The following is a 16,411-nucleotide window of genomic DNA, read 5'->3' as shown; positions in this document are numbered from 1 at the left end:
AAATTTAAGGGACCTCACATATTTCTTGGGACTGGAAGTGGCTCGCAACAAATCTGGTTTACATATCAGTCAAAGAAAGTACACACTTGATCTTCTCCATGAAACGGGAATGCTGGATTGTGCCACCATGCCTACACCCATGTCCCATTCCTCTCGCCTTTCTTCCACGGACAGCGTCCAACTCAATGAAGAATCATCATCTACCTACCGTCGACTTATTGGACGACTGATCTATCTCACCAACACACGGCCTGACATAGCCTTTAGTGTCAACAACTTAAGTCAGTTCGTCTCTTCCCCTACAAAGCACCATCAACAAGCTGTTTTTCGCATCCTAAGGTACCTTAAGGGTAATCTTGGCTCGAGAATTTTTCTCCACAAGAATAGTAACAACCAGCTTCGAGGTTACAGCGATTCTGATTGGGCCACATGTTCTGAAACCAGAAAATCTGTTACTGGCTTCACCATTTTCTTGGGTGAGTCTCTTATGTCATGGAAGTCCAAGAAACAACCTACTATCTCAAGAAGTTCTTCGGAAGCCGAGTATAGAGCTCTTGCAGCAACCACTTGTGAAATTCAGTGGCTGACTTACATTCTTAAGGATCTTGGTATCCCCTACATTGAACCTGCAATTCTATACTGTGACAACCAGTCAACAATTCATATTGCCTCAAATCAGGTTTTTCATGAACGAACGAAGCACATAGAGATTGACTGTCATATTTTCCGAGAGAAAATTAATGTTGGTCTTCTCAAGTTGCTTCCAATCACTTTCTCCATGCAAACTACTGACATCCTCACTAAACCACTGGCTGCTTCCACCTTTACTGCTCTCAAGTCCAAGCTGGGAATGCAAAATATCTATTCCCAGCTTGAGGGGGGTGTTAGTTAGCATATTTTTTTATTATTATTTTGGATTGTTTGGGATTTGGGGCCTTCTTTTATTTCTTTCAGCATGTATCTTAGGCTTAGTATTACTTTTTACTTGGTAACTTTTGTAATTCAGTTTTTTCCCAATTCAATTTCACAATACTATTTCACGTTTTTCCCTTCTCTCTGGTCTGATTCTTTCAACCCTTTTATGGTTTATCTTCCCTTCATCTCTGCATCTTTCTCATCACAGGTTCTTTTCATCATTCATGGAGTTCTTCCGCACAATCAACACAAAAGATTTATTTCTATTAATCCATTTCTTCTGGTTAGATATTTTATTTATTCTTGTTGTCAAATTTCCTGGTATAAAATAAGCTATTTTTTTCATTTTACTTGATCTTACAAGGAGTAATTTAGGAATTAGAAATTTAAAATTTTCATACATTATATTTATTTGGTAGGAATTATTGATTTAAGTGGTCATATAAGATAACAAATAATATAGCAAAGGATTTTTAAAGCATATCTATTTGGTATTTGTCACGTAAAAAAAAAATGACTCATTTAAATTTTAATAGTTTTTTTATTACATTATAAAACTCTAAACTCTAAACCTTTACCATAAAAAATGTATTTTGCTTCTTTAATACATCATTAGTGCATGTTTCACTCTAAGTAAAAGAAAAAGACATTATCATACCTGTTTCTTATTAAGAATTAAATATTAAATAAAATAATAGAAAATGTTAGTCCTATGTATTTTTAGAAAATAATTTTCCATGAAGTTAAGTTTTGTAATTACCATGAATAAATCACATAAACAAATTATATCCAATGTCTTTCCCTTTATGTTTTTAGTCATTATGAACTATATGTTGCTTTGTTGAGAAGTTCTTCTCAAATTTTCAAAAAACCCTTATATGATAATTAAATATTATTTTTTGTATGATGATTTTCTATAATGATGTCTAACAACTTTTTTTATATTCATATAAATCATATTTTTCATTGTAAGATTATCGTTTGTAAATTTATTTTATTGGGTAATAAAAATAATTTTTTTTTGAGACACATATAAATACACACACCTACATATATGTATTTTTCTAACCTTTTTAATTGTCTAATTTTTTTATATAATAATACATATATTCCAATTTTCCTCTGAGAAAATTCAATAATAAATAATAGTTATAATAACAAATTTTGTGAAAAAAAAATCTACCCATTGTTATTTTTTATTAAATCTTTTATCATAGATTATATATTATTAATGTGTCTTGTTCTTACAACAGGGACCAAGAACACTCGAAATGGATTAACAAGATTAATTCTTTATGCAAATCCTTCAATCTTGGGCTGGACACTCGGTTTCTCTTCACGACAGATGTTCTCGGCTTCTCCTTACGGCAAGGGCTCTCGGCTTCTCCTCACAGCAAGTGCTCTCGGCTTCTCCTCACGGCAAGGGCTCTCGGCTTCTCCTCACGGCAAGGGCTCTCGGCTTCTCCTCACGGCAGGGGGGTACCTGCAAGTCGCTCCGATGCCAAAGTCAGAAATAGTTTAATGTTCATCAGATAAAATCACTCTTACCTTTTTCTTACTCTGAACTTCTATTTATAGGGTTTCTATAATGGGCTTTCCCCTTTACTTTTGGGCTTTCTTTCTACACCTTTTTATTATTTTCACACCCCTCATGTAAGTTTTATCTTAATTGGGCTTTTATTTTTATAATAATATTTATATTTTGTTTTATTCTTTTATGTATGTCTTTTTCGCTTTCGGTCTAAACCTCTTGGTTTTAGCCTAACACCTCTTGGTTGTTCAATATGTAGTTCTCGGCCTGAACCTCTCGGTTTTAGCCTACCAGTACACTGGCCCCCCGAGACAGAAATACTTTAAGTTTAAACAAAAATATTTGTGTCTTAATATAATATAATAATTTTGACATTTGATTTGATTTGATATTAAATGCCTTGGTTTTCGTGCTTTAGTTTGCTGAATTTAAATTATTTGACGTGAATTTGCTGTTTTAGCCGTTATATTATATATTTTTGAACGGTTTCATATTGGTGCAACGTTTCGAATTCTAGGGTGTATTTTTGGGTTATAAATAGGTTCTTCATTCAAACCTTTATGAATGTGTGTTTCGTTGCTATTGAAAAAGGGAGCTCATTTTCAATCTTCAATCAATTCTTGCAAAGGTAATATGTCTCTTTCGAGTTTTTCTGCTTCTGATGATTTTTCGAGTGCGAGTGGTGAATCAACTGGGCGAGTGGTTCGAGAAGAAGATCATCCAGACTCGAAGTCTTCATCTGCTACTCCTTCTTGTATGAACGATTCAAATGGAGCTCCGACTATTGATGCTCCTCAAGAATTCGGAATTGTATTGCCTCGGAAAAATCTTCGTCCAGGTTATCAATGGGTTAATCCTAAGGTCCGAGTGTTTTTTCGAAGTATCGTTCTGCTATTGAACTTCGTAGTTTTCTTTCCCATTCTCAAATTTATTATTCTGATATTGAAAATGATATTATTTCTTTTCGGCGTGTTGGAGATGTCGATAATGTTTGTCATGGCCGAGAGGGTGATAGCTATGAATTTTTTTATTTTTATGCTTGCTTTTTTAGAGATCTTCATATTCGATTGCCTTTGAACAACTTTCAAATAGGCGTTCTTAACTTCCTTAATGTTGCTCCTACTTAGCTTCATCCCAATGGTTGGGCTGCAATGCAAGCATTTAGCATTTTGTGTAAATTATTATCGCTTTCTCCCAGTCTTGCTTCTTTCTTGTACTATTATAGCTCTCGGCCTGGGAAACGGCCAGGGTGGTTATCCCTTATCAGCAAATCCAATGTTTGTTTCCTTAAACCTTTTACATCATCATATAAGGATTTTAAGGGAGGTTTTTTCAAAATTTTAATAGAACCAGTAGGAAGAGAGTATTTTTTTGATGGAGATTCTCCAAAGTTTCCTCTGTATTGGACGAGGGATCCCGTGAAGTTTAACTCAATATCGTTTCACTCAATGGGTGCGGCCGATCGTCATGTTATTGAAGTTTTTAGTCGTCTCTCGTACCAGGTTCCCACTCGCGCCTTGCTACAATTGTACACTTCATCAAGTCCTCGAGAAGATCTTATTAGTACGTGGTTGTTCCACATTTTCCTGCTTTATAGGATGAGTTTTTTTAACTTTGCTAAGTTTTTTATGGATTTTCAGCTCTGATGGCAAGCACGAATCCGAAAGCTCGATCTTACTTTTCAAAACTACTGAACAAGGTGGGCGATGTAACTCCGCGACGTGAGAATGTGGTGAATCCTGTGGTGGAAGTAGAATTCGTGGAACCGGTTGCACATGTTGAAGTGGGTGAAGTTACACGTAATGTTGATGCTGCCGGTCCCTCGAAGAAGTCAAATAAACGAGACAGAAACAACAAGAGATCACATTCGTCGTCTCGGCATCATCGCCATGTTGAAAATGTTTCATCTGAACCTCTTTCTGAAACAATTTTTAGTGCTTCAACAAAATATGCGAAGTTTGTTCAAACTTCTTTTAATGAACCATCTTACAACATGTTAAAAAATATGGATGCTGCTTCGTTGTCAGATTCTATTATTGAATTGTCAAGTAGAGGTCTGCTGTTTGGAAAGATGATGAAAGAGAAAAATGGAAACTGTGTGTCTCTATCTGAGTTTGAAAAATTGAAGACTGATCTTGCCAAGTATAAGGAAAAAATGAGCTCTTTGTCTTGGCAATTAGAAGAGATGAAGAAACAGAAAAATGAAGAAGAAGCTGTAAAGGAAGGCCTTGGGAAGGAAATTGCTGAATTGAAGAGTGAAAACTCAAGATTTGGTAAAGAGAATGCTCAACTACTTAAAGAAAACCAACTTTTGAGCGAGAAGGTATCGACATTATCCTCTGCAAACGAAGTTGACAAGAACACGATCAAACTTATGGATGAAGAGATAAATCAGCTGAAGACTAACGTTTTTGAAGCTGAAAGCTTTATCTTTGAACAACACAACCTTGGTTTTGAGAAGGCCTTCAACAAGCTAAATATTTTTATAAGATTCCTATTGATGAAGGCAACTTTGATGTTAAGAAGGATTTTTATAAGGGTGAATTAGTTCCTGTTAATGAGATTCCGGACAATGACGTTGAAGATATTAATATTGAGGATTAGGTGGGCACAAGTTTGCTTTGCTGAAAGTGAAATTGTTTTGGTATGCTGATCTATGTATGGGTATCTTGGGAATGCTGACCCATGTATGGAGTTTTGTGGAATGTTGAATGTAATCTCTTTTTTGGAACCTCAATACGTATAAAGTTTAATAGTTTCTTTTTATCAGTTGTCTTATGCTGTGTTGGATACTTTTTATTTGTTACTTCATCGATTGTTATTTAATGTGGTTGTGACCTCTCGGTTGTATGATTAAGTGTCGTGATAGACCTTTCGACTTTTACCATTAGATGCTTAATTTTTCAGTCTGGTAATTGAAAATGTTTGAAATGTTTTAAATGCTTTTAACTTATACTTCTTAACTTCAGTATTTTTAATGATTACTTTTCGGTTTAAGCACTGAGTATCTTTCGGTATTTACGATGTTAAGGCACAAGTATCTTTCGGTTTTGTATGCGAAAGTGTTCCAAAATAGAGGATTCTGCACGAATTTTGTAACTATTAAAAAGGAACTTTTTAGAAGACGTGAGAAAGCGTTTTTGGGCGAACATATAAGATAAAGTTTATGTAAAGTATGATAATGATGGATGAAATTTAGACAACCTTATGCAATTAATTTCACCTTTTCAGGTTTTTTATGCGGTTTACCCTGCTGTGAAGTATGACAGTATGCTTTATTTAATGTGGCAATTATTCGCTATTTGTGTTTTCGGCATAGAATGAGATGTTTTCGGGTGGGTTTTCACTTAGAGTGAAATCATCCAGGATCGAAAGTTGTGTAAATATGTGCCTTTTCGGGTGGGTTTTCACTTAGGGTGAAGTCATCCAAGACCGAAAACTTTGTAAATATGTGCTTTTTCGGGTGGGTTTTCACTTAGAGTGAAATCATCCAAGATCGAAAACTTTGTAAATGTGCTTTTTCGGGTGGGTTTTCACTTAGAGTGAAATCATCCAAGACCGAAAGCTTTGTAAATACGTGCTCTTTCAGGTGGGTTTTCACTTAGAGTGAAATTATCCAAGACCGAAAGCTTTGTAAATATGTGCCTTTTCGGGTGGGTTTTCACTTAGAGTGAAATCATCCAAGACCGAATAAGAATGTTTATGTGTTGTGGAAGATTAAGTATGAAAGCTAACAAGATGAACTTTGTTACTTGGTAATGCTTCTTGATTAGATGATAAGTATGTACACGAAAGTCTTCTATTTACATATATTTGAACTAAAATAGAACTTTAAATGACTCGCATTCCATGTTCTTGGTATTACTTTCTCTTCTAGAGTTTCTAATCTATATGCCCCATTTTGTAAATTTTCCAGTACCCTGAAAGGACCTTCCCAATTGGATGCTAGCTTTCCATGTCGTGGATCTTTTCGAGCATCAGTTCGCATTCTCCAAACCAAATCCCCTTCCTTAAAATCTCTTAGTTTTACTTTTGCATTAAACCTCTTCGTTGCTCTTCTCTTCACTGCTGCTTCCTTTATTTTTGCTCGTTCTCTGAGTTCTTCAATAAGATCAAGGTCAGTCCTTAAGCATTCGTTGTTGGCATTCCAATCTTCCATTTGCCTTCGTAATGTTGGTTCAATAACTTCTACTGGTAACATTGCATTTGTTCCATACGTGAGGTTGAATGGTGTTTCTCCAGTTGACGTTTGAGGTGTACACCTATATGCCCATAATATCTCTGGTAACTTCTCTGCCCATAAACCTTTAGCGCTTCCTAACCTCTTCTTTAAGTGTCCGAGAATAACTTTGTTTGCAGCTTCAACTTGTCCATTTGTTTGCGGATGTTCAACTGAAGTATTTGTTGACTTGATTCCCAAATCTACATAAAATTCCATAAGTTTTTTGTCAATGAATTGTCGGCCATTGTCAGTTATAATGGTGTGTGGGATTTCAAATCGGCATATTATATTTTTCCATACAAACGTTTGAACTTGTTGAGCTGTTATCTTAGTTAACGCTTCTGCTTCTATCCATTTTGTGAAGTAGTCCACAACTACTATCATGAACTTGGTTTGTCCTCGTCCAAGTGGGAACGGGCCAAGTATATCAATTCCCCATTTTGCAAATGGCCAAGGGGAAACAATTCCTTGCAACTCTTGTGCCGGTATGTGGTTTAAACTTCCAAACTCTTGACATTTTTTACATGCTTTAACATAAAGTTCACAATCTTCTCTGATTGTCGGCCAATAGTAACCAGCTCTACAGACCTTTGTTGCCATTGTTCGAGCTCCACAGTGTAGTCCACAAATTCCTTCATGAAGTTCTTTAATTACATATTCGGCTTGTTCTCTTGACAGACATTTTAACAAAGGCATAAAATATCCTCTTTTGTAAAGTTCATCACCGATTAACACAAAACTAGCTACTTTCTTTGCCGTTTTTGCATCTGGTTCAACTCCTTGTTCTTGGCTCTTTATTACTTCTATGTACGTTTTTATCCATTCATCTTTTAAGGTTGCAATATTGAAGCATTCTTCTAAACTCACTGTCGGTTAACTAAGGGTTTGCTGTATGACTGAATTATGTTGCCCTTGTCTCTGTTGGCTTGCTAATTTGGATAATGAATCTGCCTTCATGTTTAATTCTCTCGGAATATATTTCATTTCAGCCTTATTAAAGCATTGCATAATATTTAACACTTTATGGTAATATTTCATTAATAATGGATCTTTTACCTGATATTCCCCTTGCACCTGTCCCACCGAAAGTTGAGAGTCACTTTTGCAAATGACATTCCCGACTCCCATGTCTTTGGCCAGTAGTAACCCTGCAACAAGAGCTTCATATTCGGCTTGGTTGTTGGATGTTCTGAACTCAAACCTTAACACCATTTCTACTTGGAAGTTATCTGGTCCTTCAAGCACAATCCCTGTTCCGCTTCCTCTTTTGCTTGACGCACCGTCTACATATAATGTCCATTGCTCCGGTTGTGTTGCTGTCGGCATCTGAATAATGAAATCTGCAAGTGATTGGGCTTTGATCGGTCCTCTTGGTTCATACTTGATTCCGTATTCTGAAAGCTCCATCGACCACGTCACCATTCGACCTACAAGTTCTGGTTTTCTCAAAATTTTAGATATTGGATAATCTGTTCTCACAATTATCAGATGATTCTGAACATATGGCCGAAGGCGTCTTGCAGCATACACTAATGTTAAGGCGACTTTTTCAACCTTGGGATATCTGGTTTCGGCGTTTTGAAGGGATCTACTTACAAAATATATCGGTTTCTGCTATGGGTTTTCTTGTATTAAAGCTGCTCCTATGGCCTCATTTGAAGTTGCTAGGTAAACTATGATAGGTTGGGTTGACACAGGTTTAACTAAGATTGGTGGTTCGGCTATTATGCTTTTGATCTGAGTAAAGGCTTGCTCACATCGGTCATTCCACTCAAAGGTTTCAGATTTTTTCAACAAGTTAACTATCGGCTTGGTTCTCTCGGCTAATATTGGTAGAAATCTTGACAATGAGTTCAGCTTCCCCACCAGTCTTTGTACCTCCTTCAAATTCTTTGGACTTCCCATTTTCATTATTGCCTCACATTTATCAGGATTTGCCTCGATACCTCTGTTGGTTAACATGAAGCCTAAAAATTTTCCACCTTTCACACCAAAAACACATTTTTCCGGATTAAGACGAATATTGCATTCTCTTATGCGTGCAAACACCTCCTCAAGGTCTCCCAAATGTTTCTCTACCTCCTCCGATTTCACAACCATATCATCCACATATACTTCCATGTTTTTCCCAATTTGATTTTTGAACACTTTATCCATGAGTCTTTGATATATTGCTCCAACATTCTTCAAGCCGAAAAGCATGACTTTATAACAATAATTGGCAGTATCTGTGGTAAAAGCTGTTTTTGGAACATCCGGCTCATACATTTGTATTTGGTCATACCCTGAATAGGCATCGAGAAAGCTCATCATTTCTTGTCCAGACGCCCCTTCTACCAATCGGTCTATGTTGGATAATGGATATGTATCTTTCGAACAAGCTTTATTCAAGTCTGTATAATCGGTACACATTCTCCATTTTCCATTCGGTTTTTTGACTAGCACCACATTGGATAACCATGTTGTGTACTGAGCTTCCTTAATGAAACCAACTTGCATTAACTTCTCGGTTTCTTCAATTGCTGCTTTTCGTCTTTCTTCACCCAACTTTCTTCGTTTTTGAGATATCGGTTTCGCTTCTCGACATACCGACAATTTGTGACAAATTACCTCTGGATCGATTCCAGGTATATAAGATGGTTTCCAAGCAAACAAGTCTTTGTTGTTGCGTAACAATGTGATAAGTTTGTTTAACAATTCTTTGGGCAAACTTCCACTTATGTAAGTGCATTGCTTCTCGTCCCGTCCCAATACTACAACTGTTGTCTCTTCTTTTGGTTCTAACCTCTCATCATTTAACCTGGGGTCCAAATCTGCCATCGCCACCATTCTTTCAGTATCTCTATTTGTTTTCAAATTCATCTTTAAGCCTGTTGCGTAACATTCCCGAGTATCTTTTTGATTGACATATATCGTGGCTATCTCCCCCTTCTCTGTTGGGAATTTCATGGCTAAATGCGGTGTTGAAACTATTGCTCCCAACTTATTCAAAGAAGATCGCCCTAGCAACACATTGTATGATGTGGAAGCGTCCACCACCAAGTACCTGATTTTGATCTTTTTAGTTTTACTGCCTCTGCCGAATGTTGTCATTAAATCAACATATCCTTTAGTGCTAACTCTTTCACCCGAGAAGCCAATAATTTGTTCTCGGAAAGGTACAATATTTTCTTCTCTCAAGTGCAACCTTTTGAAAGTATCCCAAAACAAAAATCAACTGAGCTCCCCTGATCAACCAAGGTTTTCATGACAGCATACTCGGCTATTTCTACTGTTATCACCATAGGATCATCATGATCGGGATCGATTTCTTGAAAGTCTTCATCTGTGAAAAGCATCGGTGGCAAAGTTCTTTTTTTAAAAATGTGATTAATGGTTCTGATACTTCTCCAATGTTGTTTTCTTCCCGATGAAGATTCTTTGCCAGAGAAACCACCTGAAATTGTATTTATAAATCCTCTGACCGGCCTTCCCAGACTTCGTTCCCTACTTCGCCTAACCGACTGGGTGTTTTGATAAAACCTATCACATCTTCGTTCTGGCCTTCCCTCCCTCCTATCATCTCTTTTTTCAACTCTTCTATCTTCTCTTCTTTCAAATCCTTCCACTCTTCTTTGTCCTACCTCTCTCCCTTTCAACACTTTTTCAGGACTTAATCTTGTTTTCGTATTTCCTCCTTGAATGAAGCGTTTCAACTGTCCCGCTTGGATCAATTCTTCTATTCTATCTTTCAACCCGATGCACTCTTCTGTATGATGGCCATGATTTTTATGATACTCACACCGCTTGGTATGATCTACCCTTTCTGGTGTTCTTGCTTTTCTTGGTGGTGGTATTATTTCTGCTGCCATGGCTTCTTGCAAAATTCTTGCTCTATTTGTATTCAAAGGTGTATATTGTTGGAATTTTCGACTTCTGAACTCTTCTCGGGCTCTTCTGACCATAGGTCCGCTTTCTCTTTCCATCACCCTCTTCTCACCTCCATCAACCCTCACTTGGTTTCGGAACTCTCTCAGTTCTTCCATCTGCATAAATTTTGAGGCTCGCTGCCTTAGTTCATCCAAATTGGTTGCAGGTTTTTTGCAGAGGCTATCGGCGAATGGTCCCAGCTTCAATGCTATTATCATATGATGCATGGTAACCTCTGGGCTAAGATCTCGAATACCTAAGGCAACCTTTCCAAAGCGTTCCATGAACATTCTTAATGACTCTCATTTCTCTTGTCTTATGTTCACCAAAGCAATTGATGTTAAATGATGAGGGCGACTGGTTGCAAATTGAGCACCGAACTTTCCTACCAGTGTATCGAAACAATCAATGCTCAAAGGTGGGAGGCGCGTGAACCAACTCAAAGCTGCTCCTTTCAGCGTCGTAGGGAACACTCTACACATAATAGCATCATTCCACGTATACAAGCTTATCTGAGTGGTATATATTGCAATGTGTTCATCAGGGTCTGTACTTCCATCGTATTTGTCAATTGTCAAATTTTTCCAATTGTCAAATTTTTCCAATTGTCAGGTAATGGAGTATCAACTATAACATCATAAAACGGATGCTTTATGGAGGATGCTCCTGAAAAAACCCCAGAGGTATCAAGCAATCTTCTTTTGGTTTGGGAACTTTCGTTGTGATGAAGTCTTTCATTCATTTGTGCTTTAGGTTGAACAGTTTCAAAGGACGAATTCAGAACTGTCTCTTCCTGCAGTTTTCTCCTCATATGTGCATTTTCGGCTCTCAACATGCTTAGTTCTTCTTCATTATTCTTTTTTAACATCTCGAATTCTTTTTGTAGTTGTACCAACATTGCCATTGGCATGTTAACATTGTCTTCCTGTTCTCCACCTTGTTCTTCTATTTGGTCCATCTTGTCTTTAACCCTTTTCAACTACTTCTCGGCCCCACGGTGACCGCCAAAATGTTCTTACAACAGGGACCAAGAACACTCGAAATGGATTAACAAGATTAATTCTTTATGCAAATCCTTCAATCTTGGGCTGGACACTCGGTTTCTCTTCACGACAGATGTTCTCGGCTTCTCCTTACGGCAAGGGCTCTCGGCTTCTCCTCACAACAAGTGCTCTCGGCTTCTCCTCACGGCAAGGGCTCTCGGCTTCTCCTCACAGCAAGTGCTCTCGGCTTCTCCTCACGGCAGGGGGGTACCTGCAAGTCGCTCCGATGCCAAAGTCAGAAATAGTTTAATGTTCATCAGATAAAATCACTCTTACCTTTTTCTTACTCTGAACTCCTATTTATAGGGTTTCTTTAATGGGCTTTCCCCTTTACTTTTGGGCTTTCTTTCTACACCTTTTTATTATTTTCACACCCCTCATGTAAGTTTTATCTTAATTGGACTTTTATTTTTATAATAATATTTATATTTTGTTTTATTCTTTTATGTATGTCTTTTTCGCTTTCGGTCTAAACCTCTCGATTTTAGTCTAACACCTCTTGGTTGTTCAATATGTAGTTCTCGGCCTGAACCTCTCGGTTTTAGCTTACCAGTACATGTCTAAATACATTTCATTAGTTTTTATAAAGTTTTTAAAACTTCAAATATTATGAATGACATAAAAATAAGTAAGAAGGCTACTAAAACATAAATTATGTTTTATACTCAATTATTGTTATAATTTAATAAATAAATTTATTAACAATGTTATCCTAAAGACTAATTTTTTGTTTTATCTCTCACTTACAAAATAATGATAATTTAAATTAATGTTTTCTTTTTTAGAACATATATGTACATTAATATGTTTTAAAAATTGTAACATAAATTTATCTTATATATTAATTCCAATAAATTTACAATTATAATAAATTTATAATGTAATATCTATAAAACACAACAAATTTTTAAAGATATTAAAAAAATTGGATTCCTTACCCATTTAACTTTTATCAGTATAATTTGTTTTATTATTTTTCCATTTCAATTTTGTAACTATTTTTTAAATTCAATTAACTATTTAAAATACAAAACTTCTATAATAAAATTGTAAAAGCTATTTATTTTATACTGGTCAAATATAAAACGTTTTATAATTAAAGAGTAGAAATTAAAAACAATTATTTGTTTATATATTGGTACAAGTATGGTAAAACGGTCTAATGTAAGAGTAGAATAAGAGAACAGTTATAAAAAAATTTATTCTCATAAATGATTATTGAGTTAACAATTTTTATCCTAATAATTAAATAATTAACTAATTTAATTTCCCTCGCTTTTGAGCCACTTCAAAATTCAAATTGCAGTCTCTGCGCAACACGCACCGTTCACGCCCTTTCGATTTTGAACTGAATTCGAAATTAGGGTGTCAGAATTTGCATGACATGCTGAGGAGAGTGTTCTGCTTCATTATCCGTTTCTTCTTCCGATCCTTCAACAAAGTAATGGGCTGTTTCTTCGCCTGCTTCCGGATCAGAGACGCTCGCCCTACGCCCACACCGCAACTGATTCCCACATCCAATCGTTCCAACGTAAAATTTCACATTTCGCATCTCTCTCTCTTTTAATTACTTTTTGTTTGTTTGTAATAATTAGGATTTTTTCTGTGTTTAAATCAGGGAGTTGTGATATCTCGGAATAGTTCGTCTTCTTTGTTATTTGAAGGTGCTTTTCGTTTTCTTTCTTTCTTTCTACTTTTATGTTTTCTGTTCTCTTTTTAGTAGTTTCACTAATTCCGTCTTCTAACATTTTTTAGCAGAGAGAGATGATTCTGCACGGATTGATGGGGTGGGGTTTCAGGGAGATTTCCAGGACCTTAAGGACGAGGTATTTTTATTGTGCTATTAATATTGGTCTGAAATGATTTTTTATCTGGTTGTTTTTGGTTGTTATAATTTTTTGTTTGAGCAAGTTAGGGCATTGAGTAAAATAAGATTAATAGTTTATCTTTTGAGTTCGCGTCAAGCTGGATAAAATGAATCTGCAAACTGACATAAGAAGCTTCTTGAATGTAGTATACAAGCAAAATGTGAAGAACAAAAGGTGATTTTATAAACCTCTTTGTGTAAGAATGGTGGAAACAATTAGAACCATTAGTATTTTTTCAATCTGGCTTGTTAAAAGTCAGTCATATCCATTGCTCTCTGTATCATCTACAGCGTATTCATGTTATAACTTTTTTGTATTCAATTTCTAAAACTGTATATGCGAACCATGGTATATATCAAATTTTAAATAGTACTTAGTTTCTTTTACAATTTGTTTATTATTTTTTCTTCTCACATTCGATCTTGTCAATTGAATTTTGATTGTCTCATTACTTAAACTACAGGCTAAGTTTCTTAAAGCTTGTGGGACCTTAACAGGAACTCCTATTGAAATTTGTAAAGCATCTGAGAAATTGAAAACATCACCATCTCCCGATGACCCTTCAAGATTTCATACTTGGTTTCCTAACACGTCTGTGGAAAAACTGCAACCAGATGTCCAACCATTTGATCAACCAACTCCCATAAAACTTTGTCAAAAGTGGGGAAATAGTATGGATTCATTTGAGCACACGCCAAGCAGGTTATTCGTGATTTTGAATTTTTTTCTTATGCTGATATTGAAATTGAACAAGTGATATTTGATGCATGGCAGGTGAATCTTCTGTTTTTTACTTAATTTTTATTATAGTAAGCGGTGGATACAACATTCCTAACAGTTAGAGCTCATGGTAGAGAAACTGTATCGAATAAAGAATCAGATCATTTGTTGTGTTTTTAAGAGAAATGTCCTTCAAATGGTTGTATTTCAAATGATGTTTTGGTTGGAAGTTAGAATTGTCCACTGATAGTGTAAAATAGTGGGAGGGAGAACTAGAACCTGATCAGATGTTAGTTTCATTTCATTTCTTTTGCAGTTGCATCTCCAAAGCACAAGATACTCAGGATGACTCTGTTGACTGCATAGAAAAAAGTTATGCAGGGATTCTTCATAGGGAAGATAGGTCCGAAAGGAATGCAGCTTTAGTTTCACCTTTGCTACCCGCCAATACTCAGAGAAAGAACAAGTCTGTTCGTTTTGAAAACGAAACTGACTTGGCATCCTATGGAAGCTCATCAGACGATTGGCATACGAAGGAAAACAAATCACCAAATAACCACCAAAGTGCATATAGACAATCTCCTTATCCTACCCCGTTGAAGTTATTTGATGAGATGCAAACACCAGGAACTGTGTATCCTGCATCATTAGAACAGTTACAGAGTGGTAAGGCTCAGGTTCGTTGCCAGTTTGTCTATCCAACAAACAACCCAAGTGATAATATCTTCCGGTGCAAAATACTAGAGGACGGAGATTCTAACCCTGAAGAAGATTCAAGTGAGCTGAGTGATTTGGTTGACCAATCTCAAAATGGAACTCCTACCCCAGAAGAAGGGTTGAAGAAAATTTCAAATGGATATGAAAATGAGGAGAAATCAATTTTGTCTTCTAGATTAACTCCTCTATCAGTCATTGAGGAGAATTCCCCCATTTCTCTTAAGTGGTGGTATGGCAATGGCATCCCGAATTCAACAACTAAGTACAAGGAGGTATGTCTTGCAGTCATTATTTGGTGTTATATGGTTTTTAAATCTGTATACTCCATCTGATCACTGCACTTTATCTAATTGTCCACAGGACCAGAAAGTAAAATGGCACGCAACCCCGTTTGAAGAGAGGCTGGATAAGGCACTGTCTGAGAATTTTATATCAAAAAGGTTTCTCTACTTAACAATTGATTGTAATCTGCTTACCAGTTAAAAAGGTTAAAGGACCAAAAGAAGGGAGAATCTTTAAACTTGTAAAATTTTTGTGAACCACATGACAAGAAGAGTGACAATTTCATCAAGGGCATGCTAGATGCATTCCTTAGTAATGGTTCATTTTTGTTGACCATAGAAATTTCACTCGAGTTGAAGGATAAAAATTCATTCCTAATGATTGAATTAGAATAGCCATTTGTTTGGCATGTCTTTGTTGCCACTACTTCACTGTGTTTTAATCAATTAGTTGTTTCATTCTGATTAGGAATTTGTTGTTTTTATTTTGAAATAGCAGTATTCTGTTTATATTTTTAACTCGTTAATTCTTAAAATATGTATGTGTAAATGTCCTAATTTTTTATTTGATTTACAGGAAGCTTGTTCGTGGGAAACCGGTGGAATTTGATGACATTGAAGAAAATGATACTGCATCATCACAGCAGCTATAGTCAAAACTCATGTTTTATGTGGTGTCATTTTGGTATCTGTATATGTCCGTCTCATCCCATCGTAATCTCTTCATAGGGAATTAATTCAATATTCTGGAAACCAATTACTAATAATAAACACCATTTAGTATGCTAATTGGTTTGTATACGCTGTTTATTATACAAATTTGCAGTAGCGTAGAAGTATCTATCTGTCTGTGACAATAGTCTCATCTCATGCCTGCGTAAGCACTAACAAATACTTCATTCTCAGGAGGAAGGTGAGAAAACTACTGAAATGTTTGAATGAGAACGGTAGGAGGCTTCTTTTAATAACATTTTCAGGATTTCTTATGATACTTGTTAGTTGTAGATTAGAAATGCTGCCGTTGATTTTTGGCGATAAGGTGTCTGTATATTTTTAAAAAAGTCACAGATTTATTGACTGAATAAGTTATTTTATTGCAATGTTCATTTTTTTTTATATTACTTCACATTTTTAGCTTTTAATGAAGTACATTCGTATCTCAGGTTGTGTTTTCTTTCCTTCCGGTTGCGTTTTGTGTTTTTCTT

At 36.0% G+C, this 16,411-nt stretch overlaps 3 protein-coding genes across 4 annotated transcripts; 1 reads left to right on the top strand and 2 right to left on the bottom strand.

Moving 5' to 3' along the window:
• Positions 1 to 7,541: 7,541 nt before the first annotated feature.
• Positions 7,542 to 8,090, bottom strand: LOC137825354 (uncharacterized). Its single transcript, XM_068631025.1, has one exon. It carries the CDS (start codon positions 8,088 to 8,090, stop codon positions 7,542 to 7,544), a length of 549 nt encoding a protein of 182 aa, XP_068487126.1.
• A 1,754-nt stretch (positions 8,091 to 9,844) lies between these two features.
• Positions 9,845 to 10,867, bottom strand: LOC137825353 (uncharacterized). The gene has a single exon (XM_068631024.1). The coding sequence runs from the start codon at positions 10,865 to 10,867 to the stop codon at positions 9,845 to 9,847; it is 1,023 nt and encodes a 340-aa protein (XP_068487125.1).
• Positions 10,868 to 12,906: 2,039 nt separating this feature from the next.
• Positions 12,907 to 16,312, top strand: LOC137827172 (protein JASON-like). 2 transcript variants are annotated; one of them, XM_068633395.1, is made up of 7 exons: positions 12,907 to 13,151; positions 13,239 to 13,284; positions 13,376 to 13,446; positions 13,952 to 14,190; positions 14,525 to 15,197; positions 15,286 to 15,365; positions 15,784 to 16,312. In XM_068633395.1, exons 1-7 carry the CDS (start codon positions 13,005 to 13,007, stop codon positions 15,857 to 15,859), a joined length of 1,332 nt encoding a protein of 443 aa, XP_068489496.1. In that variant the 5' UTR covers positions 12,907 to 13,004; the 3' UTR covers positions 15,860 to 16,312. The 2 variants fall into 2 exon arrangements, with proteins under 2 accessions (XP_068489496.1, XP_068489497.1); XM_068633396.1 differs by having other exon boundaries at positions 12,928 to 13,151; positions 13,379 to 13,446.
• Positions 16,313 to 16,411: the final 99 nt, after the last annotated feature.

This window comes from Phaseolus vulgaris, chromosome 8 (assembly GCF_000499845.2).
Source record: "Phaseolus vulgaris cultivar G19833 chromosome 8, P. vulgaris v2.0, whole genome shotgun sequence".
Lineage (NCBI taxonomy): Eukaryota > Viridiplantae > Streptophyta > Magnoliopsida > Fabales > Fabaceae > Phaseolus > Phaseolus vulgaris.
Note: the sequence above shows the minus strand (reverse complement) of the source record. Positions and strands in the feature narration are given on the sequence as shown.